General features: G+C 43.1%; 1 protein-coding gene across 3 annotated transcripts in view; it reads left to right on the top strand.

The window, feature by feature from the left end:
• The window catches only part of pak1 (p21 protein (Cdc42/Rac)-activated kinase 1), a 326,605-nt gene that overhangs the window by 275,359 nt on the left and 32,288 nt on the right, over positions 1–18,958 (top strand). For all 3 annotated transcript variants that reach the window (XM_072262611.1, XM_072262613.1, XM_072262610.1), the window contains 2 exons: positions 4,732–4,845; positions 15,260–15,437. In XM_072262611.1, the coding sequence (XP_072118712.1) occupies positions 4,732–4,845; positions 15,260–15,437 (292 nt within the window). The remainder of the gene's footprint in view (positions 1–4,731; positions 4,846–15,259; positions 15,438–18,958) is intronic.

Raw genomic sequence — 18,958 nt, 5'->3', positions numbered from 1 at the left:
GAGGTAATGGGTCAAGGGTGAAAGGTGAAATGCTTAGGAGGAACATGAGGGGTAACTTCAGTCAGAGGGTAGTGAGAGTGTGGAACTGCTGGTGGGAGTGGTGGATGCGGGTTTTAGATGGGTACATGAATGGGAGAGGCATGGCCCCCAACCACAAATTGTTCTAACTGCTGCCATCCGGGAAGCGGTACCGCAGCATGAAAGCCAGGACCAACAGGCTCCAGGACAGCTTCTTCCACCAGGCCATCAGATTAATTCATGCTGAATTGCACATTTAGACTGAGGCGCAACATAAAGATTTTTACTCCTCATGTATATGAAGGATGTAAGGATCGCAGATAATGGAGGGAATTGAACTCTGATTGGTGATAGCTGGAATTGTAAAATGATTATGCTAACAAGCACACTACCATGCCAACCCCAAGACTACAAGATCCCTCTGCTATTGCTATTAAGGGACAGACCATTAACTGTATACATAATCTCTCCTCATCCAATCCCCCCACCCACCCTCTCCACAATCATTCTGCTTGCTCACTTCTGCATTAAGTGCAGCTCGTGCTTTTTCACAGCTGTAGGTTCTTTCTTTCACTGACCTTTATCCGAATCAGATTTAGTATCACTGCCATAGGTCGTGAAACTTGTTGTTGTGTGACAGCAATATGTTGCAGTGTGTACTAATTATAAAAAAAACTATAAATTACAATAAGATGTATTCTAAAAGAAGTAGTGCAAAAAGAGAGCAAAAAAAAAGGGTGAGGTGGAGTTCTTGGGTTCATTGTCCATTCAGAAATCTGATGGCGGAGGGGAAGAAGCTGTTCCTGAAATGTTGAGTGTGTGCCTTCAGGCTCCCGGAGCACCTCCCTGATGGTAGCAATGAGAAGGGGACATGTCCTGGGTGATGGGGGTCCTTAATGACGGATGCTACCTTTCTGAGGCACCACTTTTTAAAGATGTGCTTGATGCCCTTAATGCACATCACGAGCTTCTGCCGAGAATAAACCCAAGTTTTAATGAGATGTCTTATTAACTGGTAGAAAGCGCTGGCCTGGTTTCATGCTTGGAATGAACCACTTGAGGATAAGAAGCAATTAGAATTTCACAACACAGAACAAGGTTAATTATTCCATTATTTGTGGTAAAAAACCATTTCGTGTGAGCGAATGGAACCATTCACTAACCACATTTTAATCCTCTTCAGAATAGCTACCCATTTAGTTCTGGTTGTCTTCACTTGCCTCAAGTATTTGCTCAATTTTCCTATTTTTAAAATTACAATTAAGTCTACACCCACCACTTGTTAGGTGGTGTTTCCAGTTTATTTATCGAGACTAAGTACAAGGATTCCCTCCTCCTTTAGAACAAAGATGAGGCGGAATTCCTTTAGCCAGAGGATGGCAAATCTGTGGAATTCGTTGCCATAAATAGATATAGAGGCCTAATCATTGGGTCTATTTAAAGTGGAGGTTGATAGGTTCTTCATTGGTCAGGGCGTCAAAGGTTATGGGGAGAAGACAGGAGAATGGGGTTGAGAGGGATAGAATGGCAGAGCAGACTTGATGGCCAAATGGGCTAATTCTGCTCCTATGTCTTGTGGTCTTAAATCAGCTATAATGGAATGGCAGAGCTGATTTGATGGGCAGAATGTCCTAATTCTGCTCTTGGATCTAAGGATTTTTGAGGCCAGTATTCACTCCTAGCTGGGGAAGACTTTACCAAAAAGATGTATGGAATTAAAGAAACGTAGGATAGAAAGAGGCTGTTTGGACCAGAGTTTTCACATTGCTGACAGAAGAAGTATTTAACTTGATTCCACTTCTAAGCTATTTGTCTGTATAGAATGGAGGACTATGTGGGAGAGAAGCATTGGATTCACAGAACGTTGTGAGCCAAAGGGCCTATGGTGTACTATACTGTTCTATTATATGGCAAGTTGTGAAGTGGTGAATCATTGTAGAACTAAAGGCATTCAAATAAATAGAACGGCAAAATACTGGAAATTGGAAATGAAGCAGATTATGCAGAACCAGCAACTTCTCTGGAAGGAGAACCATTTGTTGTTGTTCCTTCTGCACTTTGTGGTGCATCATGAGGTAACCGTGCTGTTTCTTTTAGCGTTTGTCTGTGTTTTATGAGGCCGGAGTTCTAGCTCAATGCTCAATGGATGGAAAGCCTGCAACAGCAACTGAACCTCTTGACCGTGTCTGCATGCTTTTATGCATTGAGTTGCTGCTGCATGATTGTCTGATTAGGTATTTATATTAACAAGCTTTACAGGTGTATCTAATAAAGTGGCCACTGGATTTGAACTTGGACCGCTCGCCTCTACACGATCAGCTGCAAGGAGAACTAGGGCTGACATTTAAGGTTCAGAAATTTCATTGAACTAGATAAAGGTAACAGATAAGTTTCAGGATGCAGGAAAAAAGAGAGATGGAAAGTATAGAAAGAGAGTTCTGTGATAGGACGAATTTCACGTCACATGCCAGTGATAATAAACCTGATTCTGATGTGCAGAATTAAATAAATAGCAGTGACAAAAACCCAAGAGATTCTGCATATCTGGAAGTCCAGAGCAGTGCATACAAAATTCTGGAGGGACTCGGCCATCTATGGATGCTGCCTGACCTGCTGAGTGCATGACAAATGGTAGTTTGGAGAAGGTAAACTAAGTGGCCACTTTATTAGTTACACCTGTACACCTCATTAATACAAATATCTAATCAGCCAACCATGCAGCAGCAACTCAATGCATAAAAGCTTGCAGACATGGTCAAAAGGTTCAGTTGTTCAGATCAAACATCAGACTGGGGAAGAAATATGATCTAAGTGACTTTGACCATGGAATGATTGTTGGTGCCAGACAGGGTGGTTTGATATCTCAGAAACTGCTTATCTCCTGGGATTTTCATGCACAATGGTCTCTAGTCCAGGGTTTCTTAACTGGGGTTCTGTAAGAGGTCACTAGAGGTTCAGTGACAGATTGTGATTTAATAAAATTGTTTTTTGAACTCTTGCACAACGCGTGGTACTAGTGCTTGCAGTGATGGGCGGCGACCGAGCAGTCCCCATTAGCAATCTCATTAGGGGTCTCTCAGCCCAGTATGGCATTGCACAGTAGCACCAGGTTTAATTGGTTGAGCCCATTCTCAGTTTTGGATGCAAGATAGGGGAGGACGTTGATAATTGGTGAGCGCTGTAATGCATGGAGGGGAGGACGGTAGGCTGATAATGCTGATCGCTGTATTGCAGGGAGGGGGAGGACAGTAGGCTGATGAGCATGAAGTGTGTTTTCCGAGCATTGAATGGACCTGCCCAACTTGAGCTGTGACTTCAGTTTCTCCCTCCCGAATTACCTTCCCCAACTTCCCCTTGTGCGCTACCGACTGACTTATAGGAGCAAACAAACTCTACTGGTGTAGTAGAAAGTTAAATCTATTGAGCCTACCTTTAGAAAAGTTAAATCCCATTTTGGCTTAGCCCAGTTATTTAACAGGAAGTTATTATGACTTATGAGTTTTTAAAATTTATGAAAGGGAAAGAAAGAGATTAGTTTCAAGAAAGGTAAGCTAAGCTTAACTACCCATTTTTTTTCCCTCAAGAAAGGTTGGCTAAAAATTCATTTTCTACTTAAAAGAGCATTGACAATTCAACTTACTGATCACGCTAACGTACTGTGAGCGGTAGATTTAATGTTTTAAACAGGGGTTCCCTGGGACCTGAAAATTATTTCAAGGATTCTTCCAGGGGAAAAAAGGTTGAGAAAAGCTGCTCAAGTCTTTACAGAGAATGGTGCGGAAAACCAAAACAAAGTGAGCATCTGTTCTGTGGGCGTATGCACTTTGTTAATGAGAGAGATCAGAGAAGAATGGCTAGGCTAGTTCAAGCTGATAGGAAGGCAACAGTAACTCAAATAACAACATACTTTATACTTTATTGTCGCCAAACAATTGATACTAGAGCATGCAATCATCACAGCGATATTTGATTCTGCTCTTCGTGCTCCCTGGAGTACAAATCGATAGTAAATATTAAAAATTTAAATTATAAATCATAAATAGAAATAGAAAAGGGAAAGTAAAGTAGTGCAAAAAAAACTGAGAGGCAGGTCCGGATATTTGGAGGGTATGGCCCAGATCCGGGTCAGGATCCGTTCAGCAGTCTTATCACAGTTGGAAAGAAGCTGTTCCCAAATCTGGCCGTACGAGTCTTCAAGCTCCTGAGCCAGTTACATGTTACAACAGTAGTGTGCAGAAGAGCATCTCTGAACACACATGTTGAATCTTGAAGTGGATGGGCTACAGCAGCAGAAGACCACGAACATATACTCAGTGGCCACTTTATTTTACAGGAGGTACCTAATAAGGTGGCTTCTGAGGCAGAGCATTCCACAGATCCACAACTCTCTGGGTAATAAAGTGGCCACTGAGCATATAAACAGTAAATCATGTAAATATCTGAAATCACCAGTAGTGAACAATAAAATAAGAAAATTACCCTATTTTTTCTGTCTCTATCAAGCCACTTGTATCTGTGTTCTCTGGTCACTAACCTCCCTACCTCTGCAACCACACCATCTTAACTTTGGGAAAGAATGGGCCTGAGTTTCTCTTGTCTATTTCAAATTATATTCATTTTGGTTCAGTGTTTCAGTAAACTGAATATGTTTTTGGTGGAAACCAATGTCTCCACTTTGATTAACCATATTTTTGATCCTCTCATCCCCCGAAGAGCACAAAGAATGTGTCGGAATCTCCAGCCGTGCCTCCGGTTTCAGAGGATGATGATGAAGATGAAGGTGTTCCACCACCCGTGATTGCACCACGACCTGAACACACCAAGTCGGTCAGTGTAGAATTTTGTTTACAGTTACCTTAAACAAAAATAAGCCCAGGAAATGGGATGTGAATATAGGAGTTATGATTAGTAAGTTTACAGATAACATTAAAGTTGGTGGTGTGCAGGATAATGAGTAAGGCGGGTGGAATTTAATCTTAACATTCAGAATGATACATTTTGGCAGGGGTCCTCAATCTTTTTTTGCACCGCAGACCGGTTTATTATTGACAATATTCTTGCGGGGTGGGGGGTGTAGGGTTGCCAACGGACAAGAGTAGCAATCGAATATGTTGTGTTTACCCCGAGAAAGACTACCATGACCATGAAGCCTTGCGCGGGCACCTGTGTGCGCATGCGTGTACGTGCCGATTTTTTTCTACGAATCTGTTTTGGCGATTCTGTTCAGTGAAACTATGCTGTACATAATTATTTCTACTTCATATAGGCTGTGTATTTATCATATCATTCCTGCTTTTACTATATGTTAGTATTATTTTAGGTTTTATGCGTTATTTGGTATGATTTGGTAGGTTATTTTTTGGGTCTGGGAACGCTCAAAAATTTTTCCCATATAAATTAATGGTCATTGCTTTTTCGCTTTACGCCATTTCAGCACGAAAGGTTTCACAGGAACGCTCTACCTTAGCGGGGGAAATACGGGACAAGGGCGGTTCCGTATGGGACAAACCAATTTAGCCCAATATACGGGATGTCCCGGCTAATACGGGACAGTTGGCAACCCTGCGGGGGGAGGGGGGATGTTAATCATGACCGGAATATAGGTGATAAGTCAACTATAAGTCACTTATAAGTCAATAGTATCATAACATTTTAAATAACGTTTGGATATTAAGCACACGGCACATATTTTCGCCGTATGAACATATAAAGTCATTGCAACACACCAATATCGCTGAATCAGTGAGAGCCCTGGGCTTGTTTCCCTGCAACAAGACGGTCCTATCGAGGGGTGATGGGAGACAGCGATACTCGAAGGGGGTTCCTTATGTCCAGTCTATTCCGCAATTTAGTTTTCATTGCATTCATTGCAGAGATATGTTGGAAATGGAAGCAACGTTTTCAGTGCTTTCGTGGCTATCTCAGGATATTCAGCCTTGACTTTGATCCAGAATGCCGGCAGAGATGTTATGTCAAACATACTTTTCAGCCCGCCGTCATTTGCAAGCTCGAGGAGTTGATCTTCTTCCCGCAGACATGAATGAAGCGTGCATAATGACCTCGCGTGCGTTGAAGTTCAACAGTGGGCATGACAAGGAATGAGGTGCAGCTGACTCATATCGCCAAATCATATCGTTTCCTCGCGGCTGGGTAGCACATGCTTTGCGGCCCGGTGGTTGGGGGCCACTGCATTTTGGGGCCCTGAACTGTGCATTAAGAGGCAGGGGCACATCTTTAATGGTGTGTTAATAGCAAGAACATTCCTCTATATTTCTTCTACTATGGGACAGAATCAGAATGTCACATGCCCAATGGTTGGTTTTGCTAGCCACAGAGAATCAGTTAGAAGTTTAATTGTGTACAGGTTTTACTTCCTGTAGACTGGTTCTCATTTTAGTTAATCCATAATTTTGCTTTCCATCATGTCATAACTCCAGAATGGTCCCTAACAGGCAATAGGAACTGTCTGCATGCTGTATGACTCTTTGACTAAGTCATTGAAATCAAGTGCTGTCAATATTGACCTTGATAAAAGTATCCTGGCCTCCAGATATAAATAATACACAACTATATATACGCACGTACTTATGTGTGTGTGTGTATATATATATATATATATATATATATATATATATATATACACACACACACACACACGGGCGCACGCGTAACAGCTGTATTACTCATCTGTTATGTTTATGCACATGCAGTTCAACTCTTTGATAATATAGAAAGTTTGAAGTTAATAACTCATTGCCTTCTACCTTAGGCCACAAACTTATTAATCACCCCTGCTGTGGACCACTTCTACAAAGAAGAGATCCGTATGCTCCACGGCCGCTGGACTAAGTGTGTACATGTAGGAGGGGTTGATGTTGGAAATAAATGTGCTAAGTTTTCTAAAATTGACTCCTTCTACCTTGGGCCACGAACTTATCAATCACCCCTCGTATATGTATATATTTGTCAAGGTAGAGCGGAGAGAGGGTTTGTATATCTGAGAGCGAAGGATGTTGGGAACGGCAAGAGTGGAATGCTGCAGGAGGGGTGTGGGAGAGGTGGCAGAGAAGGAGTGCCAGGGGTGGGAGGTAGCATGCATGCAAACACACTCAGCTCGGACACACCAGGCAAGGTTATTTGATTACAAACAATTGGTTTATTGATCATTACAAAATGTCTCTCTAATGCTTCCTACTCCCTCCCATCTCCCTTTCCCTTTTTTCCCCAATGATGATTCTCCTCTCCCTGCCTCCTTCCCACTCTCAGTCCACAGTAGAGACCATATCAGAATCAGACTTATCATCACTCACATCTGTCATGAATTTTTTTTTTGTGTGACAGCAGTACAGTGCAAAACATAACATTACTACAGTACTGTGCAAACGCCTGAGGTGCTGTAGTTGTATATATGTGCCTAACTCTACTCTCATTGCACTTGATGTGTTTCCACAGTATGTTATTACCACATTGTCAAATTTGATCTTGGGTCCTCATGCAGATCATGGTCCTGGCTTGCAGTGCCAACTGTCTTTAAAGATTAGCTTTATTTGCCACATGTACGTTGCAATATACAGCGAAATGTGGTGTTCTGCATCAATGACTAACATAGTCCTTGGATTGAGCTGGGGGCAGCCCACAAGCATTGCCTTGCTTCTGGCACTAGCATAGCGTGCCCATAGTCTTCTAACGTTAACCCATATGCCTTATAGAATGTGGGAGGAAACCCATCTGATCACAGGGAGAACGTACAAACTCCTCACAGGCAGTAGCGGGAGTTGAGCCCTGATCAGTGATTGCATTACGTTATCTGCTACACTACAGTATCATCCCAAATGCTGCCTGACACACTTAGGACAGACAGCCATACAGCACAGGAGCAGGCTAATCAGCCCATAGTGTTGTGCCAAACCAGCTAAAATGTAAATCAAAAACATTCAAACATTAATCCCTCCTACCTACACAATGTCCATAACATAGAACATAGAATGGTACAGCACAGTACAGGCCCTTCGGCCCACAATGTTGTGCCGACCCTCAAACCCTGCCTCCCATATAACCCCCCACCTTAAATTCCTCCATATACCTGTCTAGTAGTCTCTTAAACTTCACTAGTGTATCTGCCTCCACCACTGACCCAGGCAGTGCATTCCACGCACCAACCACTCTCTGAGTAAAAAACCTTCCTCTAATGTCCCCCTTGAACTTCCCACCCCTTACCTTAAAGCCATGTCCTCTTGTATTGAGCAGTGGTGCCCTGGGGAAGAGGCACTGGCTATCCACTCTATCTATTCCTATCATGTGTCCTCTCATCCTCCTCCTCTCTAAAGAGTAAAGCCCTAGCTCCCTTAATCTCTGATCATAATGCATACTCTCTAAACCAGGCAGCATCCTGGTAAATCTCCTCTGTACCCTTTCCAATGCTTCCACATCCTTCCTATAGTGAGGCAACCAGAACTGGACACAGTACTCCAAGTGTGGCCTAACCAGAGTTTTTTAGAGCTGCATCATTACATCGCGACTCTTAAACTCTTATCTTTAACCCTCCATCTTTCTTACATCCATGTGTCTATTCAAACGTCTCTTAAAAGCCTCTAATGGATTTTCCTCTAATACCATACCAAGCAGTGCATTCCAGGCATCCAGCACTCTGAGTTTTAAAAAAAAACCTACCTCTCACATTCCCCTTGAACATACCACCCCTCACCTTCAATGCATGCCGTCGGGTATTAGACATCTCAACTCCGGGAAGCAGATAGTCCGTGTCCGTTATATCTGTGCCTCTCATAATCTTAAAAGCCTCTATCAGATCTCCCCTCAGCCTCCGCCACTCCAGAGTTTATTCAGCCTCTTGTGATAGCACGTGCCATCTAAACCAAGCAGCGTCCTGGTAAACCTCTCCAGCACCCTCTCCAATGCCTCAACTTTCTTCTTCTTGTGGGATGACCAACCTGTATGCCACACTCAAGAACTGTATGCAATTCTGAGTTCCTCCAGCAGATTGTTTGTTTCTCCGGATTCCAGCAGCAACAATAGTCTCTTGTGTTTCCTTACCTCCTTCACTCCTGGGATAACAGGCTTGTCTCATGAAGAAAGATCAAAATGTGTGAGTTTAGAAGGATGAGAAGCTTAAGATGCATTTATTTTTTCACATGTACATTGAAACATACAGTGAAATGCATGACTTGTGTTAACAACCAACACAGCCTAACAATGTAATTGGGATAAGGATTGGTTTCATTTATCACCTGTGCATTGAAAAATAGTGAAATGTTTCGTTCTACGTCAACAACTAACATTGTGCTGAGGGCAGTCTACAAGTGTCGTCACCACACTTCCATCACCAACATAGCATGCCTATAACTCACTAACCCTAGGGGTCCCAAGGGGCAGCCCACAAGTGTTGCTACACATTCCACTGCCAATGTTGCATGCCCACAATGTTCAGCAGAACAGCAGCAACAAAGTATAACAACAGCAAAATGTCCAGATCTTATTAAAATGAACAATATTCTTAAAGGGCTTGACAGAGTAGGTGGAGAATTATTGTTTCCCCTGGCTAGCGTGTCCGGAACTGGAAATCAGGTTTGAGTTCAAATTGATTTGTCATCTGGTTGTACATATATATAAAACCAAACAAGATAAAGGTTCCTCTGGACCATGGTACACCCACAAAACATGTGTCACACACAGTGCATAAAACAAAATATTACCACAAATAAGTTAATAAAATATTCAAAATGCATGCAGTGCACAACACAGGTAAACAGCTCAGTGTCCTAGTGACGAGACCTCGGAGATGGCAGGGTATTCATTAGTCTCAGAGCCTGAGGGAAGAAGCTGTTACCCAGTCTGGCAGTCCTAGTCCTGATGCTCCTGTACCTCCTCCCTGACAGTAGTGGGTCAAAGAGATTGTGGAAGGGGTGGTAGGGGATCCTTGGCAGTACTTTGGATCCTTCATATACAATATTCCCAGTAAATGTCACCGGGGGGGGGGGGGAAGAGACCCCAGTGACCCTCTCAGAGGTTTTCACTATCCTCTGTAGGGTCTTGCAGTCTAATGCCTTGCAGCTTCTGCACACATAATGATATAGTGATGCAGCCAGACAGGATGCTCTCTGGTGCTCCTGTAAAAAGTTGTTAGAATGGGGCGGGGGGGTGTCGGGCAGACTTGCACACCTCTGACTCCTCAGAAAGTCTAGATGCTGTATAGGTCTTTGCTCTAGGATTGATCCCTGGATAGGGTATTCCTGTCAAGACTGGAAGGGTAAACTTGAAGGATGGGGGAGTTGGATCTTCGATGTGGATGTTCGATTTTGAAGTACATTTAAAACAGAGACTGCATTGGGACTTAAGTATGGGGTTGATGGATCAAAAGACCAATCATGATCTGATCAAATATGAGATTCTGCAGATGCTGGAAATCCAGAGCAATGCACACAAAATGCTGGAGGAGCTCATTAAGTTGAGCAGTGTCTACGCAGATGAATAAAGGGTCAAAATTTCGATCCAAGACCCTTCATGCAGTCATGATGAAAGGTTCTGACCCAAAACGTTGTCTCTTTTTCCTCTCTATGGATGCTTCCCAACCTGCTGAGTTCCTCTAGCATTTTGTGTGTTATCATGATCTGATTGACTGTTAAGAGGGAGAAGTAAGCTTCTATCCCAGTGCATCCTCAGACTGTGTTGGTCATTGACACAAATGATGCATTTCACTGTATGTTTGGATGTTTCAATGTATATGTGATAGCTAAATCTAATCTTAAAAATATCTTAGTCTTTTTTTAATCCAGCATTCTGTGGTTGTCAAGGCTGCTGTATAAACATGGTTTGTCTTCAGCTATTTCCTTTTACTCTGAGTTAAACCATGTCCTTATCCTTTCCTTCCCACAGAGGTACACATAACCTGTGATTGGTCTCATCCCTGTCCCTCCCATCAAAGATTCAGCCACCTGTCCCATCTAAACCAGTCCCAATTGCCCACATTTGACCCATATCCTTCTACCTTTCCTATCCAAGTGTCCTTTAATTGTTGTTTATGTACAGCATGGTAGGGTAGTCTTAGCACAACACTTTACAGCGCTCCAGTTGTAAGATCCGGGTTCATTTCCCTCTACAGTCTGTAAGAAATTTGTATGTTCTTCCCATAACCATGTGAGTTTCCTCTAAGTTGTCCGGTTTCCTTCCACGTTCTAAAGATATACAGTTAGGTTTATTAGGTTGTGGACATGGTCTGCTGGCTGGCACCAGAAGCATGATGAGACTTAAAGAGCTACCCGATGCAAATGACACATTATACTGTATGTTTCAATGTACACGTGACAAATAAAGCTGAGCCTTATCTTTTAAACCTATGCCCTTGATTTGTGTTTGAGAACCTATGTTCTTGATTTCCTAATCCTAGGAAAAAGAGTGTGCATTCACCCTGTCTATGCCCCTCAAGATTTTGTACTCCTCTGTAAGGTCACCTCTCACTCTCCTTTACTCCAAAAGGGAAAAAGTCTCCATCCTCTCCCTATAAATAGAATCCTTCAAGTCCTGCCAATTATATAACTTCACTTTTCTGCAATAAAAATATGATGTTTCAATATTACTATTTAAATTTTCATGCCAATACTCGTGGGAAAACCATGTCTCCTTCATTAGCAGAAAGGCTTGGCAGATGATAATATTTCTTGCAGCAGTTGATAAAGTTTCAATTTGCCCAGAATATATCAGTGCCTCAACCACATCCTCTGGCAGCTTGTTGCGTATATGCACTACCCTCTGGTAGAAGAAGTTGTCCATCAAGTTTCTATTAAACCTCCCTTCACCCTAAACCTGTGTTCCTTTTAGTTCTCAGTTCCCCAATCCTGAGAAAGGCTATGCATTTGAGAGGAAAATTGGATCAGCCGTGATGAAATGCCGGAGCAGACACGATGGACCAAATGCCTAATTCTGCTCCTATAATCTTATGATCTTATCATTTGCCCTCATGATTTTATACACCCCTGTAATACAACTCCTTATTCTCTTATACTCCAGTGAATAAAGTACCAACCTGCACAACCTCCATCCATAACTCTCTCAGGTTGGGCAAAATCCTTGTACATTTTCTCTCCAATATTTCCTGTTTAATGCCATCTTTCCATAACAGTGTAAACAGAATGTTCCAAATGCTGTATTACCAGTCGTGGGTTTGCTATTTTGATGTTGGAAACATGACAGCACAGTTGTCATTGATTTGATTTGATGCCAACAGCACGTTTCACTGTATATTTCAATATGTATGGGTCAGATAAAGCCAATATTGTTTTCCCTTTTCTTTTGTACAACAGTTGGATAGGGGAAATATAAAAACTCTTAACTCTTGTGGAAATAGATATGCATTTTTTTCACAAAATAGATTACATCACTCAGGGAGACAAAGTGTACGTGTGTGAGCTGTTGAAGGGTCTTGGCCCAAGATGTTGACTGTTTCTTCTCCTCTGTAAGATGCTGCCTGACTTGTTGAGTTCCTCCAGCATTTTGTGTGCTGAAGTACATGGGCCACTTCCAAAATTATAAAATTCCTGGGAAAACTTGATCCAGGTCTGTCAATGCATTGACACTGCAAAATATCAGTGAAGTTAGCTCAAAGTGCTGGCAAAATTCGGCAAAAATGTACTACATCATGATAGATATGCTGAGCTGTAGTGCTATTGCTACATCTTTTAACGACTGCCTTTATATATAGTCCTGCCAAGAGGTAATGAAGTGATATTAAGTAGTTCCTGTCTCTTGAGTACCTTTTGATCTATAATCTTAATTAAAAATTCTTATGTCATTAATTAAGTTCCCTTTAAACAAAATGATAGCAATATGATATTTTTTTCTTCCTCCTGGCCCTGTCACTCACCCTCCCCTCATTGTAGCAGTGGATTTTGTTCACATGAGCAACTATAATTTGGCCACATGAGCTGAACAGGATTGCAGCACAATTGATTTTTCACAGTGAAGTACAAGAATTGGAAATGATAGCAACACACACAAAGTGCTGGAGGAACTTAGCGGGTCAGACAGTACCTATGGATATGAATGAACAGTCAATGTTTTGCACCTAGACCCTTCATCAGGTCTGTTGAAGGGTCTCTGTCCAAAAAGTCGACTGTTTATTCATTTCCATAGATGCTGTCTGACCTGCTGAGTTCCTCCAGCATTTTGTGTATGTTACTCTGGATTTCCAGCAATTGTAGAATCCCTTGTGTTTTATAATCAGAAATAAGTGCTATAGTTGCAAAAATTAACATGAGTGTAATTTTTATCATGACTCAGCCCAGGAGCATACCAGAAATTGAAATGTTTCTTTAATAGAAAAGCAAATAATGTAGATTGTAAGAATCAAGAAAGCAGCATCCATCATCAAGTATGCCCACCATCCAAGCCAGGCTCTCTTCTCTCTGCTGTAATCGGGAAGGAGGTACAGGAGCCATGGGAGCCTCACCACCAGTTTCAGGATCAGTTATTACCCCCTCAACCATCAGGTTCTTCAGATGGCAGATGCTGAAAATCTGGAGCAATTCAGCACGTCAGGCAGCATCTAGGGAGGAGAACAAACAGTTGACGTATCACGCCGAGACATAGAACCCAAAGTACGCAACAGGAACAGGCTATTTGGCCCTTGATGTTGTGCTGAACCAGCTAAAAAGCAATTCCGAAACAGCCAAACACGAATTCCTCCTACCTGCACCATGCTGATATCCCCTCACTATCCTTGTATCCATGTGCCAATGCCCCTTATAATCTTATAAACCTCTATCAGATCTCCACTCATAATCTTATAAACCTCTCCCGCTCCAGAGAGAACAACCCAAGTTTTCCAGCCTCTCACATGCCCTCTAAACCAAGCAACATCCTGGTGAACCACTTCTGCACCCTCTCCAAAGCCTCGACATCCTTCCTAGAGTGAGGCGACCAGAACTGCACGCAATACTCCAGTTGTGGCCTAACCGGAGATCTATAAAGTTGCAACATAACCACCTGACTTTTAAACTCAATGCTTCAACTAATAAAAGCAAGCATTCTATAAGCTTGGAATGAACTTGGATCCAAAGATCTCTTTGCTCAGACCCTTCATCAAATAAAGATAAAAGATTATAAAAACATACATTGAATTGCATCCTCGCATTGAGAATGTGCTCAGCCCAGCTCACGAGTGTCACCACACTTTCAGCACTGGCTTAGCATGCCCACAATTTACTAACCGTACCTCGTACATCAGGACTGGAAAGGAAAAGGGGCAGAAGTCACCCTAAGAAGGTAAGGGGAGGGGAAGGAGTAGGTAGGGAGGGAAGGAGGAGAAATTACTGCAAGCTAGGGAAATCGATGTTCATGCCGTCAGATTGGAGGCTGCCCAGAGAGAATACAAGGTGTTCCTCCTTCAACCTGAGCTTGGTCTCATCATGACAGTAGAGCAGGCCACAGACAGACATGTCAGAATGGGAATGTGCAGTCAAATAGAAATGGGTAGTCACTGTGAGATCCTGTGCCTTGTGGCAGACAGAGCAAAGGTCCTCGACAAAGCAGTCCCCAGTTTGCGTCATGTCTCACCAATGTAGAAGAGGCTGCATGAGGCACACCAGATGCAATAGATGATCCTTGCAGACTGCTGGATTTTTCATCCCACAATCAGAATCATTATCTAGCTGTTACCGTGTGCGGGAGCTCGGTCTGTCTCGATTGGCTATTACTTCTGCTGCATCATATATGTGAACACAAGAGATTCTGCAGATGCTGGAAATCCAAAGCAACAAACCCAAAAATGCAAGAGGAACTCAGCAGGTCAGGCAGCAACTGTGGAAAGAAACGGTCAAGGTTTTGGCCGAGACCCTTCATCAGGACAGGAAGAAGCCAGAATAAGGTGAGGGAGGGTACAAATTAGAAGGTGATATGTGACACCAAGTCGGGTAGGAGGGGTTGGGAAGTAGGTGGGTGGGGGAAGGTAGGATGAAGTGAAAAGCTGGGAAGTCTCGGCCCAAATCGTCAACTGTTTATTTCTCTCTATGGATGCTGCCTGGCCTGCTGAGTTCCTCCAGCATTTTTGTGTGGAGGACACAATGCTGAGGAACTGAAACCGTAACCCTGACTGATCTTTGTGTGTGTTTCACTGTGCAAAGCTTGAGACATCCTGAGGTTGTAAAGACTGTTGTATGAATACAGCTTGGTTTCCCTTCAGCTATTTCTTTTTATCCTGAGTTTAAACCATGTGCTTCTTTCCTTCCCACAGATGTACACACGGTCTGTGATCGATCCCATTCCTCTCCCACCCACCAAAGATGCAGCCACGTCTCCCATCTCCTCGCCCTCTGAGAACAGCACAACCCCTTCAAATACCCTCACCAGGAACGCAGAGAAACAGAAGAAGAAGACGAAAATGACGGATGAGGAGATATTGGAAAAATTGAGTACGTAACTGTGTGCCTGATTGTGATGGAAGATGGTGATGTGAGTCTAGCATCTGGGCTTCCACTGGGTTCCAGTCTCTCACAAACCAGTATGATGATAGACCTCCCTTTACCAGTTACCAGAATGCCACCATCCATGTAGAACGTGTTTGTGCAGCCTCAGCTACCTTCTGTTCTAGTACACATTGGCTCATGGTAGACAATGGCCTGACTCAGTGGAGATTCGTATTGGTTTATTATAGTCACTTGTATGGAGATACAATGAAAACATTTTATTTGATGTGCCATTCAGACAGATCATACACACTGAGTTTGTAAAGAAAAACAGAATGTAGAATATAGTGATACATTTACAAAGATCATAAGAAATAGCTGGAGTAGGCCATTTGGCCCATCAAGGCTGTGCTGCCATTCAATACAATCATGGCTGATCTGGCTGTGGACTCAACTCTACCTGCCTTCCTCTTCCCCATAAGTCCTTAATTCCTCTACTCTGTTTCTCCTCTCCACATCTAACTGTGTCTTAAATATACTTAATGAAGGAGTCTCTACTGCTTCCTCGGGCAGAGAATTTTCCTCATATTCACCACTCTCTGGGAAAAGCAGTTTCACCACCATGTGAAGGTGCAGTGCAGGTAAACAAATAAAGTACAAAGTAGATTGGGGGTTCAGAAGTTCATGAGTTCATCTCTTGGTATATGAGGCCCATTAAGTAGTCTATTATAACAGCAGATCATAAACACAAGAGATTATGCAGGTGCTGGAAATCCAGAGTAACACACAAAATGCTGGAGGAACTTAGAAGTTCAGGCACCTTCTATGGAAAAGAATGAAGAGTTGACCAAAACATCAGCTCTTTTTTTTTTATTTGATTCTACCTGACCTGCTGAGTTCCACCAGCATTTTGTGTTACTCTGATTAGAATGGGATGGCAGCTGTCCTTGAGTCTGGTAGTTTGTGCTCTCAGTAAAGGCAGGGGGGAGAAGCGAGAATGGCCAGTGTGGGAGGGACCTTTGATTATGTTGGCTGCATTCCCGAGGCAGTGGGAAGTGTAGATGGAGCCAGTAGAGAGGAGGCTGGCATGTGTGAAGGAATGAGCTGTGTTCACAGCTCTCTGCAGCTGCTTCCCATCTTGGACAGAGCCATTGCTACACCAACCTGTGATGCTTTTTAATTCAGAATTAGAATGGCAAACAGAGGTGTAAAGGTGTACAAAATTATCGAAGGTTTAGATAGGTATGGAAATGGTCTTTCCAGTGAGGTTGAGTGAGACTGGAGACCATAGGTTAAGAATGAAAGATGAAGCATTTATCGGGGAACTTCTTCACTCAGAAGGTCGTTGTCATCATGGCTATCCCTCGAGGTCAAGGGTGATGGTCTTTGTTCTGAAGAAGTGGCCCACAGAGCGAAGACGCCTGTGCATGTATTTGTTTAACGTGTACTTGATGTTGCACTCCAAGAAGCACACGATACTGCACAAGTCAACCAACTGATTCCAATGGCATGGAAACCACGACGATTGGAGCTGATGGACTTATTGCAGCCTTCATCCGCCTTCACAGCTGTTGAGTTCGAAGTAACTTCGTCCGCCTGTTCCACTGTTGAGGTCTTGGTTGGATTGTTCTTTGTCAGGGACCTCACCCTCGATCTCACCTCCATTGGTGACCCTCCCAGGAGCATAGCTCCAGACGGCATTGCTCTCAGGATCACAGGACCACACAAGCTTCTTCACCACGACGAGGTGATGATCCACGGAGAAGACGCAGAAGGTGGTGTGAGTGTGGAATGAGCTGCCAGCAGAAGTGGTAGATGCAGTTTCATTTGCAATCTTTAAGAGAAATTTGAATAAGTGTATGAAAGGCGATGGTCTATGGAACGAGAAATATTAATAGTTTGGCATGGACTCGACGACCTGTTTCTGGGCTGACTCTAAACTCATTCAGAGAAGCTAAGGATAGTTTGAAAAATATAAATCTGATGATAGCATGCTGGAACAAGCTCTTCTGACATAAAGGGGGAGGTGTACTAGCTGTTGCAGATTAGGGGGAGCATTTGCCCTTGTTCTCCTGCCATGTTAGCTAACACCAGTTGCCTTGTGTTTCTCCAACGTAAGGCAACTAAGTCAGAACTGAGTAAGGTGAAGCAGTCAATGCCCCATTATTGAAGAACCTTGGTGTCAGTGCTGTGCCACTTTGATTTTCTTTCTCCCTCCGTCCATTGTCTGCTCTGTCAGGGAGACGCACTCATTAGATTAGATTAGATTAGATTGTCATCATCTTCAAAACAGCTTCTACCCCTCCGCCATCAAGTTTCAAGTTCCAGTTTATCATTCAACAATATGTGAATACTGCCAAACAAAAACATTTCATGTAACTATGAAAATGGACAAGGGAGAGCCAGTGGATTTTAGAAAGCCTTTGATCAGGTCCCACATAGGAGATTACTGGGCAAAATTGGAGCACATGATATTGGGGGTAGGGTACTGATGTGGATAGAAAATTGGTTGGCAGACAGGAAACAAAGAGTAAGGATTAACAGGTCCCTTTCAGAATAGCAGGCGGTGACTAGTGGGGTACCGCAAGGCTCGGTGCTGGGACCGCAGCTATTTACAATATACATTAATGATTTAGACGAAGGGATTAAAAGTAACATTAGCAAATTTGCAGATGACACAAAGCTGGGTGGCAGTGTGAAGTGTGAGGAGGATGTTATGAGAATACAGGGTGACTTGGACAGGTTGAGTGCGTGGGCAGATGCATGGCAGATGCAGTTTAATGTTGATAACTGTGAGGTTATCCACTTTGGTGGCAAGAACAGGAAGGCAGGTTACTATCTGAATGGTGTTAAGTTAGGAAAAAGGGAAGTACAACGAGATCTAGGTGTCCTTGTTCATCAGTCACTGAAAGTAAGCATGCAGGTACAGCAGGCAGTGAAGATAGCTAATGGCTTGTTGGCCTTCATAACAAGGGGAGTTGAGTATAGGAGCAAAGAGGTCCTTCTGCAGTTTTACAGGGCCCTGGTGAGACAGCACCTGGAGTATTGTGTGCAGTTTTGGTCTCCAAATTTGTGGAAGGACATTCCTGCATTGAAGGAGTGCAGCGTAGGTTCACAAGGTTAATTCCTGGGATGGCGGGATTGTCATATGTTGAAAGATTGGAGCGACTGGGTTTGTATACACTGGGATTTAGAAGGATGAGAGGGGATCTGATTGAAACATACAAGATTATTAAGGGATTGGACACACTAGAGGCAGGAAACATGTTCCCAATGTTGGGGGAGTCCAGAACCAGAGGCCACAGTTTAAGAATAAGGGGTAGGCCATTTAGAATGGAGTTGAGGAAAAACTTCTTCACCCAGAGAGTTGTGGATCTGTGGAATGCTCTGCTTCAGAAGGCAGTGGAGGTCAATTCTCTGGATGCTTTCAAGAAAGAGTTAGGTAGAGCTCTTAAAGATAGTGAAGTCAAGGGATATGGGGAGAAGGCAGGAACGGGGTACTGATTGTGAATGATCAGCCATGATCA

This window comes from Mobula birostris, chromosome 7, assembly GCF_030028105.1.
Source record: "Mobula birostris isolate sMobBir1 chromosome 7, sMobBir1.hap1, whole genome shotgun sequence".
In the NCBI taxonomy this organism is placed as follows: Eukaryota; Metazoa; Chordata; class Chondrichthyes; order Myliobatiformes; family Myliobatidae; genus Mobula; species Mobula birostris.
This window is presented reverse-complemented; position numbering and strand designations above follow the sequence as displayed.